We start from the raw sequence: 20479 nt of genomic DNA, 5'->3' as shown, positions 1-20479 counted from the left end.
AACTGTGTTCCAGTGGGTCTCAGCAGACTTAACGTTATTGGCAATAAGCAATACAATTCTACACACATATACATAGTCTCATGTGATCCATTGTGATTTTTATTTTGTAAAGAAACAACAATGTTGGCCCAGGACCTCACTAATAAAAGGCCACCCTCAAATCTTTCATGTTGGCTCTGTCTAATAGGTGTCAAACTTTTCAAGCACTTCAAATTATATTTAAAATGAGATGCTAGATAATTCAGACCCAACATTTAGGATCTGCAGAAGATTTTTCACAAACACTAAAAACAAATTTCTGAAAAAGTAAAGAGATTTCCTATTAAAGCATAAGTCTCAAGAAATGAGCATGATTAAACAAATCAAATTTAACTATGCAAATAAAGCAATGAGCAGAAGCTAAACAGGATGCATAAACAGTGAAAAATTAATTACAATACTACATAGATTGCTAGAGTGATCTGTATACATCTTAGATTATAGTTAATACGTTTTGTTTTTATCCCTAACTTTGAATTTCCTGTCTTTTAAAAAAAAAAAAAAAAAAAAAAAAGAAGAGCAATTTAAATGTACTTCAAATGTGCCAACCAAGAAATACTCATTTGAATTCACCCACCAACAATAACTCTGCCCTTTCATTGCCACTTGTCTTCCATTTCCCTGCAGAACAGCCCCACTAAGTGAGACACTAATTCTTTCATGTTGTGCATATGAATTCATAGATTAAGGCTAGATGAGGCCATTATGATCATCTAGTTTGATCTCGAGTAACAGGCCATAGAATTTCATCCAGTAATTCTTTCACCACGCCCTTAATTTCAGATGGAACAAGAACCTAGCTTTTAAACAGACATCAGATCTTGATTTAAATAATGATATGGTATTTATCTCCGCTTTGTCTTGAGTAAAGTTATGGTGAGAAGGAAAGAAAGAAAATCTGTCACTTTTACATCCAGATAGCTGTGAGAATGGAGTTTAAACTCCAGTCTTTATTTGTAATGTGGCAACTCTAACCTATTGGGAGGCTAATGAAGTATCTAGCTCCTTGAGTAGTGGAGGACATGGACTGGGTCTTGCATGGATCACGGGTGGATGGGAATAAGCAGGATGCGGTCTCTGGGCTGCAACAGGGGTGAGGAAAATAACGTCTGCAATCCTTAATTAAAAGCAGGGAAACTACAATTTACATTTAGATAGTAGAGTTTCTTAGGTAGCTGGAATCTGGATGAAAAAAATCAAAAGGCCAAATTTTCTAAGGGGTCAGAGATACCTGGGATTGGTACCTCAAATACTTCCAGATTTTCTAGATATTTCTGATTTTTTGGTGTGCAATATTTTATATTTCTGATTTTCCAATGTGTTTCCTCCATTCCCAATAATTTATCATGTATATTAGAACGAATTTAAAGACTGTTAGAGCTTTTTATTTTTTTTTTTGGATAAAAGCTTCTTATAAACTTTGACATGTGAAAATTTTATGTAGATGAAATTGCTACATTTGAGGCAGACAAAGAGCTGGGGTTTCCTGACTTGCTTTGGGACTCTACAGGACACCCTGCCAATTTCTACTGAGGCGTCCTGACTTCTGAATACCTTAAATCTAGTATTACCTGCCAGCAGAGTTTATGACCTCTGGAGTTTACAGGTTCAAACACCCCACACCTGTCCAAGCCATGGAACAACTCCAAACTTAAAAAAAAGAAGAAAAAAAAAAAAAGGCAAAAATCAGTCTTCAGTGAGAACAAAAGAAGAAATTCAGAGTTACTACAGAGCTGGCTATTTTGAGATAGAAAACATTTCACAAACTGCAATACATTCCCAGTTTTTCAATCATCAGTCAGATCTCAGACACTCTGTTGTATCATTCCAATTTTAAAATATTTCTCCTGTGCCACAAGACCACACATGAGAAGTTTTAGGCAGATTGGTTTATTTATGGCAAAATTAGAGAGGGTGTTAAAAATCAGGCTTTTAACAGAAGCTTAGTTACAATTTTAGTTCTGAAGAAACCACCACCTCTCCATAACACTAATTTGTTCAAAGCTCTTATGTTTTTACTAAATCTTTGGAAATAATTCAGAATGATACCAAAGTGAATTTTTCTATACCCTGTCTTGTATAAAGTTTGGCTTCTAGCCAAAAAGGCACCACAAGTTGAATTGACAGACAAAGAAAATATTCTTTAGGGCTTACCCAACAAGTAGGTACAGTCAAACATTTTCTATATTTACAACTGGAAAAAATACTGTATAATTTAGGCCTGTGTTCTCAGGCTGGGAGACCTCAGTGTTAGGAAAAAAGGAAAAAGTTAACTCCAGAGACAGAATATAAGATTCTTTACAAAAGAGACTACACAGCTTTATATTAAGTACATTCTCGTAGGAACCCTGCTGTTTAACTTATTCTCATCCTCCTTTAATACCCAAATAAGCAGCAGAATGCCACAGTGATTTATGTTAGTACTACCTGCAAGATGCTCCTGTGCAGAATTACTTTCCATGCGACAGTACCAGAAGCTATATGAAACACATGCTGGCCATAGTTTGAGAGTTCTACTGCTGCTGCAGTCATATAGGAAGTGCTACTGCTCAGAAGCATATCCAAGATAGCAATTATGAACATTCTTTTGTTGGAGGCTTTTAAACAAATAGAGTACCTGGAGATGCAGAAAACCACAACAGCATAGAGAAACTTCTGTTGTTGCTTTTTAATGGTTCTTCCAAAAAACAGTTTCCCCAGGTAATATACAAAAAGAAGGATTGTGTTACAAATCCTTTCATGGGCCATGTTCCAGACTTTGTACAAAAATAAAAGTTGTGTTGGCACCGTTCTGGAAAGAAATATGTTTAAAAGCTGTTTTCGTTAACTTGATTTCCCTATAGCGTAGACAGGACCAGAGAAACAACATCAGCAATGGCTTTGGTACTAGGAAGACTCCCTTGCATTTATAATATGTCCTTGACACTTTGAGAGCTCCAATCCAAGGAAATTAATTTTCAATCATATGGATTCAAAGGGTAATCCTTTTACTGAAGCAATTTATAAACCTATGCAGGGATTAAGTAAATAAAAGCTAGTTAACATTGCTTTTGACCAGTAGATCTCAAAGTGATTTACAATGGAAGTACCATCAACAGATGGGGAAATGAGGCACAGATGCAAGCTGATGCCGGAAGCTTATTAGATTTTTTTTTTAAGTTAGATTTAGGTGGTCAGTTGACTGGCCATACCTTTGCAACATCAAGGATCATCCCCATTAGTTATATTTTAACTAAATGGTTATTTACTTAGCATCAGGCTCATATATACAACTTATATAATACGAACATCTATTATATTGCATGCACCTAACTTCCTAACTGGAAGCAGTGGCCAGCACATCCCTCGGCCTGCACCGCTTCTGGCAGCTCCCATTGGCCTGGAGCAGCGAACGCGGCCACTGGGAGCTGCAATCAGCCAAACCTGCGGACGCAGCAGGTAAACAAACCGGCCCAGCCCACCAGGGGCTTTCCCCACACATGCGATGGAACAAGTTTGGGAACCTCTGCATTAGGCTATGGAGTACTCTGATGTGACTTCTCTGAGGTCCCTCTCTTCTATTGAAGTTGTTCCACTTTATTGAACAATGGAATACTTAAGTATTATTTAGGCCAGAGAAAGAGTTAGAATGACTAGTCTAGTGGTTAGAGCACTCATCTGAAAGATAGCAGATCCCTGTTCAAATCCCTTCTTCTCAGGAGGAGAAGAAACTTGAACTAGGAGTCTCCCACATCCTAGGTGGGAATCTTATCCACTAGGCTAAACATTATATGGGAGCTCCTCCTCTGTCCTCCGCCTCCACCTGTTTTGTATGACTTTGTCTGAGGAGTCCAATCTGCTAGGCATACTCAGAGGCTGCCTACCGGATCAGGCCCCTGCACAAGACTTGGGCAGCCAAACGCCTATCTTTCCCAGTTTATGAATCGCTCTGGGGTTTAGGCAGGAGATAGGTGCCCAGGCACCTATAGTGAGACTGCAGCCAGAGGTGAAAGTAAACCGGTATACCCCGGTACGGCGTACCACCAAGAGCCAGTGTGCCGTACCGGGGTGGAACAGCTTCCCCAGGCGCAATTTAAAGGGCCTGCAGTTCCCAGCAGCGGCTCCCTGGGCCCTTTAAATCATCCCCGGAGCCCCACCGCTGCTTCCCCAGGGCTCTGGCAGGCTCTGGGGACGATTTAAAGGGCCTGGGGCAAACGACGGCAGGGCTCCGGGGATGATTTAAAAGGGTCAAGGGCTCGGCCGCCGCTACCACCCAGGGCCCTTTAAACCACTGCCAGAGCCCCTTGCTGCCACTGTTACCCCAGGGAGGAGGAAGGAGGCACTTTGCTGGTACAGGGTGGGCCGGGGCTGGCTCTGACCTCCCCCTGCCCTGCCCCTTCCGGGGCCCAAAGCCAGCCCCAGCCCAGCCCTGTACCGGTAAGTCCCTAGACTTACTTTCACCCCGACTGCAGCATGGATGCCCAGAGGAAAAAAATTAGGCACCAAGAGACTTTAGGTACTTGTAGGGTTAGGAGGCAGCCAAGAGGGAATTTTATGGGTCGTAGTGGTATCTGAAAATGGGATTTAGGTCCTTAAGTACCTTTGTGGAGCCCATCCTTAGAGCACAATACTATGAAGGAGCCAAGTGGCTTCTGAAATGCACTATTCCCACTTAGGTCAACAGGAATTAAGGATACCCTACTCCTTGAAGAATTGGGCTCTTAGAGTGTTTAATTCTCCAGCTACAAGGAGCAATGGGATTAAGATGTGTTCCACCTACAGGTGTTTTTTGTTGGGGGGGGGGTGTGTGTGTGTGTGTGTGTGTGTGTTTAAACAGATGAATGCACAATAGTCTGTTTCTTTCCACTTGCTGGAAATACAAGGTGTTTTGGCATCAGCTAACTTGTTCAGTTAATGCTGTCCTGAAGCTATAAAGCATGAATTCTTTAACACTTAGTACATTAAACTTATTTAACACAATTAAAGGTAATTTCTTATGTAAAAATAGGCTAATTAGATCTCAAAGCATTGCTCTGGATGTTTAGGGCCTGAAGGAATCCATTTTATTTGTATGTTAACACTGTACTTTGAAATCCTACATATATATCTCATATCTAAATCTGAAAAAATGGCCTTAAGAATTGCAGGAAAAACAGACAAAACTGTCCAAAGATAAGCAAATGAATGACTTGGGCTAGAAAACTGCAGATTTACGTCACAAAGACAGAGCCATTGCTAGAGACAGAAGGTGAGAATGAAGAACCCAGCAAATAGGGAACAAAGACTGTGAAAATGTCTGTAAAAGACTTCCACAACAGCTGAAACCATGAACACAGCATTGGCTGAGAACACTTAGAAAACTGTTAGGCTGAATGCTTTGCACCTAAAATTAAAGCAACTCTAGACAGACAAGACTGTAAGCTCTTTGGGGTAAGGACAGTCTTTTTGTCATGTGTTTCTACAGTGCCTAGCACAAGAGGATCTCAGTCCATGACTGCTATCCCAATACAAACAACAGTAACACGTCAGACCTTATTCAGTCACCAAAAAAGCAGCAGGTTTTTAACCTCTTCCAGAGGCTACAGGTTTCTGCAGCAAAAGCAAAATGTTTGGATGAATGCTGATCCCTTATGAGATCTCAATAGGAGCTGCATGTGCTTAGAATTTCTGAACTCCAGGATACTAACATAGGTAACTAACTTTAAACACCCATGTTTGAAAAATTTGACCTTAAATGGGAAAAAGAGTGAATTTTTTCATTAGAAACACAGGTAAAACTGAATCCTTTCTAAGGTAATTTGCATTCAGAAGAACCAAGTGCTGCTCACTCAGAGAGCTACCAGTTCTTTCTTTAGTACCTGGGGAAGAGGTAGTCTTTTGTCTGAAACTAAACAACCCAATATATTGCTTATTAAGCCTGGAAACAGTCTCAAGGTAATGAGTATGTCTATTCAGACTAGCCCATTGTACAGAAAAGACATGGAAGTGCTTCTGAGGGTTTCTCCTGCACTAATGAGTGGTTAATTTGAAAACCCAAGTGGCAAGGTAACACATTCAAGTCCACAAAGTAGCTGATTTAAGTCTACTTTAAGGAGGATATTAATTTGGGTTGAGTATTTGAGGATTAAAAAGTTACAGGACAAGAAACTTTTGAAAATGCTTTCAGATGAAACTGTCAAATATGTTAACTCAATAAAAAGTGAACAAAGAGAAGCAGCAGTCTAATAGGGAACAATGAAACATACAGATCATTAAAAATCATATCCCAGGAAAGGTTCTCTATTAAGAAACTGGTGAGACCAGTCACTTCTTTTCCAACCCAACAAAACAGTAGTAAATACAGGGCTTCACAGCTTTAATACAATCAGGAGTTTGTTTTCAGGCCTCCATCTGCACTAAAAAAGCAAAAGTTGTTTTCCGCTAGCTCTGAGTCAGTCTGCTTATGGGAATCAGAAATGTGCTTTGTCTAGACTGTCAATTTATGATTCAGATGCAAACTTTTCCAGTGTAAGAACTCATTTACAAAGCATGCTTTGCTTTAGTTTCATGCTTCAAATAAAAAAAATTACAGGCCTTGGTGCAAATTAAGAGAAATCTTAGTGTTTACTGCCTTGCTACACCAAAACAAGGAAAAAACAAAAACACACCTTTTTACTAAACCTCCAAAGGATATTTAAACTATCATGTCCCAGTTTGATTGCCCAGCAAGTCAGTTTAAGGCTTGCTCTCTACACCAGTGGTTCCCAAATTTGTTCCGCTGCTTGTGCTGAGAAAGCCCGGGGCGGGGCGGGCCTGTTTGTTTACCTGCCACGTCCACAGGTTCGGCCAATCACGGCTCCCAGGGGGCGCAGTTTGCTACTCCAGGCCAACGGGAGCAGCTGGAAGTGGCAGCCTGTACATCCCTCGGCCTGCACTGCTTCCAGCAGCTCCCATCGTCCTGGAGCAGCGAACCGCGGCCACTGGGAGCCATGATCGGCCGAACCTGCAGACACGGCAGGTAAACAAACCGGCCTGGCCTGCCAGGGGCTTTCCCTGCACAAGCAGTGGAACAAGTTTGGGAACCACTTGTCTACACACACAATAACTAAAAGGTATAATGTTAAAATGACTTAGTTAAACTGGTTCAGCTTTGTTTGTGGATGCTCTCACATCATGTAGTCATAACTTTAGTTAAATCAGTGCAACTTTGTGTGAAGGGAAGCCCTAAATCTAACAGTACATAGGACAGATTTATGAAGTGTGAAAGCTTTCCCAATTTTGATTGAGTATGTCCCACTTGAAACCTCTATTCTTTATCCGCTTTTCTTAAAATCACCAGAAAGGGAAAATATTCTTGACAATGACCAAGATTAAGTCAGTTATTTTTAGTAAAAGTCACAGACAGGTCATGGGCAATGAACAAAAATTCACAGAAGCCTGCAACCTGATTGTGGACTCTTACTAAAAGGTAACGGGAGAGGGAGGGGAAGGAGGAGCCCTGCAGGGGTGGTGTGGTGGGGGGGACTGAGAGCCAGAGTCCTGCTAAGGGTGGGGTAAGGGAGGTTGACACAATGGATGACAGCTCCAGGGCCCCCGCCACCCACATTGGCTGAGAGCCCTGGGGCCAGTAGCTCGGAGCTCTTGGGCTCCCACTGGCTGACAGCTCCAGTCCCAGCTGAACACGTCACGGAGGTCTCAAAGTCACGGAATCCATAACTTCTGTGACCTTCATGACAAAATCTTATCCTTAGCAATGACTGATTTTTGTTTCTCTTTCCACTCTGGTAAAGATTGAGTGCTAGGAATCGAGAGTGTTGTGCAGAAAAATTGGGGTTGCTGCGGTTCAAACCTAATGTTTAATAGGTTAGTTATACAAAATCTTAAATCTGTATTTAAGATACCTATGCCTCAGATAGCAAAAGTATTACTATTTGTTGTTGTACCCATACAAGTTCATTTTCATAGATGTTCCATGTTTTAACAATTTCCATGGCTGGAGAAACCTTTTAGATAATGTCAGTGCACAACCATTTAAGACTATCAATGGGAAGAAAGGAAAGAATTAGTAACATAAATAAATAGATTTGAATTCACACTTTTGTACTTTTTTTTAAATCCACTCTACTTAATATTTAGAATCTCTGGTTGGTAAAACAAATAAAAAACCACAACCTTTATAGCCTTATATCTTTGTAAATATTAAATGCTACCTGATTCCTGTTCTTTCAAATAACTACAGTAACACAGTCCTTCAGTAATCCTAATTAGAGCAATACATTTACAGTACAGATTAAGGAAGTAGCTGACTTCACTTAAACCTCCACAAGGCAGAGACAAACAAACAAACCCCTTTTATAGAGCTATCAGTGTTGAAGATATTTGCTGTAGGGCATTAAATAGCAGTAGATACGTATAATCATTATGTTACTTTATTTATAACAGTCAGCTTAACATCTGGTTTAACAAATGTCTTTCGCCTGACGAAGTAATAACTACCTAGTTCAAGGACAGCATACCAAGGCATGGCTACCAAAGAGTTCTTAGCATACAAAAATCTCTTTTGTGGGTGTTTCAAGATGGCCCTCTCCCTATACAACCACCTATTCATTTTATGGGAGAAGTTAACTATTCTCTATAACAGAAGTACCCCTTCCCAGATGTCTGCTTTTTATTTATCTTCCAGTTTTCCTGCAACCTACCACTCTCTTCCTCCATGAGCCAACTTGTGTTCTCTCTCCAGTTCCATCTACTGCTTTGGAAGGTAATGAAACAAATTATACTGATTGCTCATTGAATCTTCCCAGAGCAGTAGCACTTTACAAAGATCAAAATGGCATGTCACAAAGTATGAAATGTGGCTTTGATGTGTAGCCATTCTACAAGTCTCAAGAAATACTAACTCAGCAAAAACACAAATATGTATCAAGAACTGAAAATGAAACAAAAAGACTATCATACTTTGACTATCACAACAGCAACTTTGTTTGCCGGTATTTCACTTTAACAAACAGCATGTAGTAGCTGTTATACCTTACTGAAAGATGCAAGTTCATTGTATGCAAGAAAAAAAGTGTGTGTCTGGAGCTGGGGAGAGGAGGAAAATCATACAATTGTACTAGCCAAGAGAATAAAATGCATCACTGTATGCTGTTTGCAGCCAACACTATATACCAAATAAAAGTGCTTGAAAACATATCAAAGGGTAGAGTGTTTACAAGTGGTGATACATAAGAGCATATAGCTCTATGGCTTTTTGGTGGATGTTAATTTGTATAGCATTTCTACAAGTGTCTTCTTCTCCCATCATTATCCATTTCTGTGCTTATAATTATTAGAACAGTTAATTAGATTCAGACCCCACAGCAAACATTAGATGACAGATTCAAGACATACTCCTTTCAACTTTCCAGGAAGAGTTAAGAAATTACACAGTGTACATCTATACATCAGAAAGCTCTTCTGCATTTCACAAAAACGTTTTATGCTGCACTTATTTTCCACCCATTAAAAAAAAAAAATTACTCTAGCTCACTGGTTCCCAGAACTGTGGCCCATACAGCTTATCCTCATCTCAAGCTAAAATTAAAAGAGACAGAAAAATCTCTAAATACTTTTCCAATACTACAGATTTTTCATGAAACAATTATTGTAATTTCTTCAGGGATCTTATGGAGTTATAAATAAGAGAAAGCAACCCATGAGAATCTTTAGCTTTTCATTGTTTGGACTGTTTTAATAAAGAAACCCTGCTGCAGGTAGAAAAACTGGACATAAAACAGAATTCAGTTTATGCAGATTCATCTTTATTTTTAAACTTGATCGGAACCTTCAATCTCAAAGCTATTTAGAAATATATATTTTTTTTAATCTGAAATGTCACCTAGTTAGTTATTTGATCGATATATTATTATTGATTAGGACTAAATATTTCCTTGTTGTGTGTCAGCACATATTCTGTTTTAGGCAGGTAAATAGTTTTTGCTGTATATTAACTTTTTTTTTGTATCCACATGCCACTTATGCAAGTCTCCAGTAAGATAACACCAGGTAGCAAAGAAAGCGTGTGAACCTAATGCCAACATAAACAAGGTAAGTCCACACTGCTCCTAATTAAACCGTTGATATCTATTCTGTCAGTCACAATGCTGATTGAAAAAAAGTCTATTAAAACAGTTTCTAAACTTATTAACTATTGAATCAATGTTTACATAGAAACATTTAATGCCCTTTTCTTTCATCTTCTCCATTTATCAGTGTTTAATGTTATGTTTTTTTCTATATACTCGTTGGATCATAACTCATCCAAGTTTCTTCCAAATAAGAAATATTCAAGTCCCAAATTTAAAAATTTTGACACTCATTTACATTCTTTCACTTTAAAATGTTACTAAACAACTTGAAGAAGAAAACTGTCAGCTCCATATGATCAGGAAGACTAAGATTCACAGAACAGAACAGGGCATAAGACTAGAAGGGTCCTATTTCCGATTACCATTAATTCACCATTGACTTGGTCTTGTGCCTATTGATTTTAACAGTGCAAGCTCAACTGGGCAACTCACAACTATAATGTACTTCAGGTTTTCCTTACGTAAAATTAAGATGAAAGTAGCCCTCTGAAGACTTCCTGACATCAAAAAAGGACATGAAACATTGCACACATTTGGTAGAACAGGTGAAAGGCATCACAGAGCACCCAATGATCAACTCTATTAAGACCAGCAAATAAATTCCAAGGCCAGCCAAATTGTGTATGACGCTCAGTACCCAGGCAGTCTTAAGTTTACTCTTGGGGAAATTCTGCACCACTGCACAAGCGCAGAATGAATGTCCCCCTCAGATTTTACTCTTTCCCTGCAGAATAATTGATTTAAACACCCATTCTGGGCAGCGGTCCTGAGCAGGCACGTCAAGAGCAGCTATGGGAGACGTAAATCACCTCCTCGGGGGGTGGGGCTGGACATGTGTGCGAAACTTTGTCCCTCGTTCGCTACTGAGTTGCACTTGGAGCTGTGGAATGGCAGGGCATGTTTCACCTGGTGGTTCCTACCCTGCGCCAGGCTCCAGCTGCTAGTCCTGGCTGGCTGGAGGGGGGGATGGGGCTTCCTCTTCCCCGGGGTGGGTCAAACCCACACCGAGGAACCTCCAATGGCTGCAGAAAGCACCGCATACCTGCATACACACACATCCTGCTTCCTGCCACCCTCACTCCCCAGCCATGGGAGGATGGAATCACTGTGTAGGGAGCTGTCCCCGCATCTGCCCAATCTCCATACATCCAGACCTTCCCATTAACTCCTAGCCCCCTACATCTGGACCTTTACCCTTGCAGTCAAACCCCCCACCCCACCAAGCCCCAACCAGCTGCACCCAGACTGTACTGGGCTGGAGCTCAGGCTCTAGGGCCCTGCAGAGTGGGAAAGTCCCAAAGCTCTGTTTCTAGTCTGAGCCCATATGTCTGCACAGCAATGAAACAACCCCGCATCTCGAGCCCCAAGTCGGCTAGCACAGGCCAGACATTATTTTATTTGCTGTGTAGACACACCCTTAAAGTTTTTTGTGCTTGACATAATGGAAATATGAATATTGCCATGTGTTCTGTGGAGCCATATAGATGTACTAATACGCCTAGTAAGGAATCTATTTGTCAAACCACATTTCCTGAATCTTGTTTGTTATCTGTATTGTTACACATACACTTGCTGACAGGTATTTTGAAATTAATTATCAAAATAACTGAAAGTGGCATGATTATATCGTGTTATTTTGACAAATAAAATATGCAGAATTTTAAAATATCGTGCACAGAATTTTTAATTTTTTTGGCACAGAATTCCCACGGGAGTATAAGTTATATTTAGTTACAGAATGACACTACAACCTTGTGTTTGTGTATATATAAAAATACATAACATACATTTAATAGCATAGTGTCCATGTTAAGAGCTCAATTATGAAGCTAAGAGTTTCAGTATTATGTAAGTATTAAAAAATAACTTCCAAGTAATTAAGATGTTCTAGTGAATAATGTATTCTTTGGAAATTAAGGCCCCAGTCATTAAAGATGCTGTCCGATTATTAAAAAACTGGAAAAGATTAAAAATCAATTGATAAAGTAAAAGCAAATTTCTTCAAATTTGAATTACCTTGAAAATATTTTATCTGATAGGGAATGTAAAGAAAAATCAACTATTTCTCTACTTGTGTGGCCTAGAAAATGTGTTCTTTGTGCTAGCTCAATAGCTACAAACTAAAATATAACTACAAAAATTACTCTACTAAAAGCTTTCCAATAGAAGGTACTGCATTCATTGAAGCTTTTAAAAGCAGACATGTTACATTCAAGATAGGGGAAGAGTATTCAACAAATGTCAATGGATACAGTTGTTAAGAAAAATAGAACCAAAATTAAGTACTATACCAAAGTTGACAGTGCCCTTTCAGAAGTATCTAATGAAGTCTAACCAAGTCCTTTTAAATTTAAAACTATCTAACTCAGGTTAGTCTACAAAACAAGAAACTGCTTCTTACTTGGAATAAAATAAAGCGATGGATCTGGCAGCAAGTTCCAACCTCCAAAGAGTATGTATGTTAAAAGATTAAAACTTCCTTGCCCTTATGTATATGATGAGAGTCAAAGCACTTCAAGGTCTTTGCAAATGCTGGATTACTAATATGATTTTCTAAAAAAAAGTTAATTTTAGTCAGATATACTGATTAAGATCCAGATCTAAATACTGAAAAAAATGAATCCTCAGAAAACTGAGGCAGCTTCTATATCAATCCAAGAGAGACAGAACAATAGTAGATTTACATTAAGACTGGAAATAGACTAAGGGCTCCGAGCCAGTGGTCTGTCTATGCTGGTCGATACACAGAAAGGATTGTGTTAGCACCACTGAAAGAATAAATTATCGCTGCTTTTACAATAAGCTCTTCAAGAATGTAATAAAGAGTTCAGTGTGTGCTCCTCACTCAGGAATCCAAAACTTTTCAGTTAAGATCTGGCTTGCAGTAAAGATAACAGCTGAAAACTAACCATCTTGACCTGGGCAAACTTAATCAGAATTTGCCTTATATTGCATACTAGAAAACAAGTGAAAGGAAAAATCTGAAGTTATTTTGCTAGTATTAACAGGACTTGGAATTTTGCAACAATTACATTATATTTTCTAGTAGCAATAATTTGATTCAGAGACCTGGTATTGGTATTCATAATCATTAAAATAAAGATTCCCTTCTGAAGTCTCTAAGATTACATCATAACCTTATTAATATGAGGACACACACCTCCTTTCAGAGGCATATTTTTAAGTCTCCCTTAATTACGTGGAATTAAGTATTTATGTTACAGAAAAGTATCCCCAGAACTTTTCATTCCAAATGTATTTTTTGTAGTTGACTTTAAGTTTTCTAAGTTCATGAATCACAGGGTCACTAAATAATGGTTGTATTAGAGTTCCAGTTTTCTGAACTTAAAACAAATGCATATTTTTGTTTAGATACAATGTTTTATCAAGAAGAATTCCAAAATATTTTTCAAGCAATGTGTATACAGACAACCATATGCTATAGGAACACATAGTACAACTGAAATGCAGTGACTGTACAAAATAGGTGGGAGTTTACCGCGGGAGCGGGGGGAGAGCATTGCCAAGGCCAACAGGACAAATTCTCTTATGAAAAGTGCACTGGAATTTTTACTGTCTACATAGTGCAGAAAGGATTTGGGTTTTAAAGGTCTCATCAAAACTTTTCCAAAAAATAGATAAAGAGTGGTATTAATATTGACAGACCCACACACAGTCAACAGAATACAAAATGTTACCCCCTCCAAAAAAACAAAACAAAAAACCCCCAAACCACTTTAAAATGTCCTAAAATATTCTGCTTGACTTTGTGGCAAAGTTGGTTTCAAATTAACCTCAAGAGGGACGTAGAGTGTGATCAAGGACTAGAGCAGGAAACACATTTGTGTAGACAGAGTTATCTTTATTCTTTCTAAAAAAGTGTGCACATTGAGTTACTGTTCCAAGTAATTCCAACAGTCAATTCTTTGAAAATATTGTTAGGTATAATGCTTTAGTACAATTAATTGCTGGGCATGACAAGAAATAAGCTATTTTAATATTACTTTAAAGATGAAAACTACTTTGAAATATGCATATCATCTACAGATTTACTGAAAGTTATAATTATTCAGATTCATTGCCAAGGTGCAGCCTAACTGCAGCCCAGGCCAAGTTTTTGAAAAAGAAAATCTTGTTGCAACAATCCTGAACCAACAAGTGAGTGATCTACTTGTAATAGCTTGTTCCAAGAAACTTTAAGATGGTCAATACAAGGGATCTTTTCACAGAATCTTGTAATTAAAAATTACAGGTTAAAATACAAGGGAAAATGTTCACTACACTTTCCTCTACCCTACTGGAAGGGCCAAACTGGTGGGAGACCTTTCAACTCTGCATTATGAAATATCAGACTAATTTGACCCAATCTAATGACAAGAGATCACAATGCAATGCAAGGATTCCACAGACTGCAAGACTTGGAACACAGTGAGGCAAAGTCTTGGAAGGGAAGAGAGCATACCAGCTAGCTATTTTCCAACAGGCACAAAAATTCATATATTATAATTTTAGGTCTCAAGAAATACAACCATTTTTCCTGTTGTTCATATTTATCCCTTTACCAACATGCCCTTTCTGCCTTTTACTTGAGGCGTTTGGAAGGCAGGGATAGGGAATTTTTTTTTTCTGATCAAGACACTGGACAGCATATAAACTACTACTATTTTGTCAATTTTAGTACATAAATCCAAAGATATTTTATTGGTTTAAAATACAGAAAGGATGGTTCAATGATTAGGGCACTACTCTGGAACTCAGGAAACCTGAATTCCATACTCCACCACAGACTTAATGCATGATCTTGGGCCAATATCTGTGTGCCTCATACCCCCCACATCTGTAAAATAGGGATAACAGCACTTCCCTACCTCACAGAATGTTGCATGGACAAATACATTAAAAGATTGCGAGGCACTCTGATATTGCAGACTTACATAAATACCTAAGATATACACAACCTTGTAGTTCTACTGCAAATTTCATTATTTTCTGTGTCAATGTTAATACTTAGGCTTTGGGCAAAGCTTGCAATGATTTCTGATATAAGTAAAATCTAAATGCCCTAGAAAGAAAAGGATTTTAAAACACAAAGAAACTGGCTGGAAATTGAAAAATTCTAGTTCTTTTAAAAAATACAACATACACTGACTTCACATAATATTTCCATCATTCAGAGATAGGAGTCTCAATAGTAAGCTTAAAAACAAAAGATGAACCTATCTTTAGTTTTAAAATCATCCAGGAATAAGAAGTCAGCTAGCAGACAGACAAAGAATGGTTATAAACAGGAAATAAATTCTGAGTTTGAGCTAAATACACCTGCCAGCTATGTATCACCCAGGATTAGTTGAAAAGATTATAACTATACTCACTTCATAAAGCGCCTGCTGCAAAAGGTTAGGAAGGAAAGTTGCCATAATGCAGGGACAGGGGTCCCTGGAGGCCCCCAATCCCAAGCACCAGCACTACACACTAAAGTAATAGCAATGGCCTTTTGTTAAAAGGCCAATAATAGGATCACACTGAAAAGTAGCCACAGTAGGATACCCACCTTCACGGCTGCCCCTAGCTGGAGGGGTACAGGGCAGGGGTAAAACACGGTCGATACTAGCCATAGATCAGATGGGAGAACCGACCTGCCCACCTCCCACCCAGAGGAGAGAGGTTGAGGGAGGTGTTCAGTCTCTATTTGCTGATCACTCCAGTCAAGGGGAACAAGTAGAGAAGGCGACGTGGCATTTGCAGGCAGCAGCGCCGGCTGCCGGAGAGGGGTGGGGGGTGGGGATGAGATGAGGAAAGAGAGGGACTCCAGACCCTGACATTCCCCCTCCCCCCCCCGCACATAAATAAACGGAAAGTAGCAGGGGAGAAGTATGGGGGACTCGCCGGAGATATCAAAGGGGAGGCAACAGGAAGGCTATCTATGTTCCAGCTGGCTCCGTATGGGACACATTGCGGAGGAGATGGGGGCGGGCTCGTGGGAGTAAACCCCCTTCTCAAAAGGGGGGACCTCACTATGGCCTCAGTCCAGCACCCCACCTGCCTGCCCCACGGAAAAGGGGGAGGAGACAGATATCCGCAACAAGAGAGAAATGTCAGTAACCGCTCCCCCGTGTGGGCTCCCAACCAGCCTGCCCCCCACCTCCCACGGTCCACACCCTACCCCCCCCATTCCCGGTGCCCTCTGCACCCTTCTGTCCCCCCATGGTGCGCTCCCTGCCCCCCATCCCTCTTCTGCCCTCCCCGCACCCTTCTGCCCCCACACCCCCACGGTGCGCTCCCTGCCCCCACGAGCTTCCCAGTAAGCGCCCCACCCCCCTCGCACGCCCCCTCCCCAGCAGGCCCCATGGCGCCCTCCCCCGGGATCCTGGCCCCGCACGCACGCACCGCCCCGGCTGGGGAGCGCCCACTCTGCCCCAGCCGCCCGGCTTCCCCAGTGCCCGGCAGGGAGTCCCTCCGGCCGGCGGGCTGGGGTAACGCCACTCACCAGGCGGGACGCGACGCGAGCGTAACCACTGCCCAACCTCAGCGCCGCCAAGGCCCACAGACGCCACTAAACGGCTCCGCCATGATGGAATGCGGGCACTGCGCATGCGCAGCTGGTACAGGCGGCTCGAGGCGTGACAACAAGAAGGAGGGGCGGCCGGGCGCGACAACCAATATAATGATACCCGCATTCCAGTCTGAGCCGTTCAATCCGGCAAAAAGGACTCGGGAGGAGGACGTTCCAAATGAGAACAACTTCTTTCTGGGACCCGTTAATTCAAGTAAGATTATAATTAAAAAAAAAAAAAACACAACAACCCTGAAATTATAATGAGAAGGTAGATGAAAGTATAATCAGAGACTGTGATGATACATAATTGTACATTCAGAGGCATAGTATTACAAAACTAAGAGCAACCCTAAAATAAGATTACTGAAGGACAGAGGAAGATGGAGGTCTGCAATAAGACCCGGTTGACAGACTGGTGTTCATTATTTGTATAGCTCCCACAGTGCAGTAGGCATAGGGCTGCCAACTTTCTACGCACACAAAGCCGAACGCCCTGGCCCCGCCCCCATCCCACTCCTCCTCTGAGGCCCTGCCCCCGCTCGCTCTATCCCCCTCCCTCTGTCGCTCACTCTCCCCGCTCTTGCTCCCTCACTCGCTCATTTTCCCCTGGATGGCTCAAGGAGTGAGGGGGTAGGAGTGGGTGGGGCCAGGGAGGCGTGGTTTGGGGTGCAGGAGGGGACCCCGGGCTGGGGGCGGGGAGGGTGGAACTGAGGGGTTCGGAGTATAGGACGGGGCTCTGGGCTGGGAGTGCAGAGTCCAGGGTGGGGGCCAGAAATGAGGGGTTCAGGGTGCGGGAGGGGGCTCGAGGATGGGGCAGGAGGTTGGGGCCAAGGAAGGGGGCAGGGGTACAGACACTGGGTGGCACTTACCTCAAGCAGCTCTCGGAAGCAGCAGAGGGTTGGGGGGGGGGGGTTGGGGTGTGAGAGGAGGTATGGGCTCTGGGCTGGGGAGGCAGGGTCCGGGGTAGGGCCAGAAATGAGGGGTTCAGGGTGCGGGAGGGGGCTCAAGCAGGAGTTGGGGCCCAGGAAGGGGTCAGGGGTACAGGCTCTGGGTGGCGCTTACCTCAAGCAGCTCTCCGAAGCAGCAGCATGCCCCCCCTCTGGCTCCTACGCGGAGGCACTTTCAAGTGGCTCTGCACGCTGCCCCATCTGCAGGCGCTGCCCCTGCAGCTCCCATTGACCATGGTTCCCAGCCAATGGGAGCTGTGGGGGTAGCGCTTGGGGCACGGGCAGTGTGCGGAGCCCCCTGGCTGCTCCGACGCGTAGGAGCCAGAGGTGAGACGTGCCATCTGCTTCCTGGGAGCTGCACGGCATGGAGGCTAGCAGGGAGCCTGCCAGCCCTACTGTGCAGCAGCACCAATCGGATAGTCAGTGGCCCGGTCAGCAGTTCTGAGCAGAGCTGCCAGGATTCATGCCTGCTTGAAAACCAGACACCTGGTCACCTTGAGTAGGCACTTTATAGACAAATGAAGTTGGGGTGCCAGCCCCGAAGAATTTACAAAGGAAGCACCAGAGACTATTCTGCAAACTGCTCTGCAAGTGTGGGCCCCTATGCCCATGTGGAGCCCAATATGTGGTTAAAATTGGTCCCCACATGCGAGTCTTTCCATGTGGAGTTGTTAGGACATAGTGGTCTAAAGCCCAATTCTGCAAATACTCAGGTGAGAGTCTGGCCCTTAAAGACTATGAATCCATGAGTAGTCCTGTTGAACTCTACTATACATGTGCTTAGGTAGGAGTAGTGTAGCAGCAGCAGATGAATAAGACTGCAGTGCCTAAGAAGGCAGGGAAGCTCGAGTACAGTATCTGTCTAATACAATGGGGAGAAAGTGAAGAGTATGAAAATTGGAGCTGGCCTTGACAACATGTAATTTAACCACCTGTCTTTGACAACTTGTTCACCTGAGGAAAGAAAACACTTTGTTTTTGTTGCTTACCTGGCAGGCCAATTTACAGTTCTCTTCATTCTTTACTACCCTTGTGAGATGTGTGGCTTTTTATTAGGACTAGTTAACACTGTAAGAAAAAAAGAGCTAGGACTCTATGATATTGCATTTCATACTTTGCTGGGAGGTACTTTCACTGAGGGCTAGTCTACACTAGAACTGCTGCAGTGGTGCAGCTGCACTGCTGCAGCTGTGCTACTGCAGACACTCTATGCCAACAGGAGAGAGCTCTCCCGTCGGCATAATAAATCCACTTCTGCGGGGGGCAGTAGCTATGTCAGCAGGAGACATTCTCCTGCTGATATAGTTCTGTCCACATTGGCACTTAGGTTGATGTAATTTATGATGCGGGGGGAGGAGGGTGTTTTTTTCATACCTCTGAATGACATACTTTATACCGACATAAGTGCTAGTGTGTACAAGTACAAGCCCTGAGAGACATAATTCCAGAAGGCAGAGCCGGTTAGATAGTCAAATTCCCAACTCGCCTGATGTTTTGCCAGACAGCACTCCCTAAATTCAGATGGATGTAAAATATATACATAATCTGGCACTTATTATAGACTCTAACCACTGACCGACAGAGAACATATCAGTTCTTTTCTGCCTGTCACAGCTGATCAAGATGATGAACAGGAATGGGATTCAGTATATTTTATCTTCTCCACCACTTACGTGGATATGTGGGTTACATTAGCACATAAAAAAGTCAAAAGAGTTTAACACTGTAAAGCTCTCTAACAGGAATAAGCAGTCATAATATTATTACCTAAAAGGGCTCATTAGTATTACATTCATTTTACAATTGGGTAAACTGAGGCAAAGGGAAGTGCTATGACTTGTCCAAGTCACACAGTAAGATAGTGAGGAAGTTATTAATAGAACCCAGGTGTTCTGGCTTCCAGACCCATGTTCTAATCATACTCATGCCCATCCTCATTCAGTTGGAGCTCTGATGAAGACCACCAGCGATTTGTCCCCAGTCTTGTCATGTCAGGAAAAACTATACAGCAAGTTCTCTTCTGAAAGAGTCATTGTTAGAAGGTGTTAGTCTGTATTCGCAAAAAGAAAAGGAGTACTTGTGGCACCTTAGAGACTAACAAATTTATTAGAGCATAAGCTTTCCTGAAATGCATCCGATGAAGTGAGCTGTAGCTCATGAAAGCTTATGCTCTAATAAATTTGTTAGTCTCTAAGGTGCCACAAGTACTCCTTTTCTTATTGTTAGAAGGAAATTATTCAGCATCTCATTTACTTCACAAACATTGCAGCAATGATTTTTGCTCTCTCCTACTTACTTCCACTTGACAGCTCACACTTCCAAATCATAGACACATTCAAGGTACATTTTGTGCAGCAGTGATCAGAGGCTTATGCAAAAAATAAAAATATGTAGGTGAAGTTCTATCTGCTATTCCATTGTACATGAGACAAGGTTCTATGCAAATCTGCACATATATCCTGATTTTTTCCCCTGTAACTTGAGTATCCATAGATAGCTGTGAAGTCTATTATGTATAAGCAGCACTTGACAAGTGAATTAATGTGTTTTCCACTATATTAAGCTTAGATCAACGATCTCTGTTTTAATGAATGAGGAAAATTTTCCTGTGTGTTAGGAACCCCTGTACAGAGGGACTCTCACTATTGTCTGAAGTGATTAGCTTGGTATACTAAGCTATCAACACTAAAATAAGCTACCCTAGCCAGATGCCTTTCAAATAGCCAGTCAGGGTGAAGGAAGATCAGGGTTGGTCTTATTGATTGCTGAATCAGTAAGTAACTAATTAATTATTTCAACATGCAGAGTCCACCAGAAAAAAACAGCATTACAAATAATTCTAGTCATAT

At 41.7% G+C, this 20479-nt stretch overlaps 1 protein-coding gene across 9 annotated transcripts in view; it reads right to left on the bottom strand.

Moving 5' to 3' along the window:
* LOC119861011 (fibronectin type-III domain-containing protein 3A-like) overlaps positions 1-16763 on the bottom strand; it is an 87505-nt gene extending 70742 nt beyond the window's left edge. For 3 of the 9 annotated variants that reach the window (XM_043492679.1, XM_043492684.1, XM_043492683.1), the window contains exon 1: positions 15500-15559. In XM_043492679.1, coding sequence (XP_043348614.1) covers positions 15500-15544 — 45 coding nt within the window. In that variant the 5' untranslated portion in view covers positions 15545-15559. Of the gene's footprint in view, positions 1-1610; positions 1690-15499; positions 15560-15678; positions 15785-16614 lie in introns of those variants that run through there. The other 6 variants (XM_038415341.2, XM_038415342.2, XM_038415340.2 and 3 more) reach the window with 6 other exon arrangements.
* Between the last annotated feature and the right edge of the window lie 3716 nt (positions 16764-20479).

The sequence above is a fragment of the Dermochelys coriacea genome, chromosome 9 (genome assembly GCF_009764565.3).
Source record: "Dermochelys coriacea isolate rDerCor1 chromosome 9, rDerCor1.pri.v4, whole genome shotgun sequence".
Classification (NCBI taxonomy): Eukaryota; Metazoa; Chordata; order Testudines; family Dermochelyidae; genus Dermochelys; species Dermochelys coriacea.
This window is presented reverse-complemented; position numbering and strand designations above follow the sequence as displayed.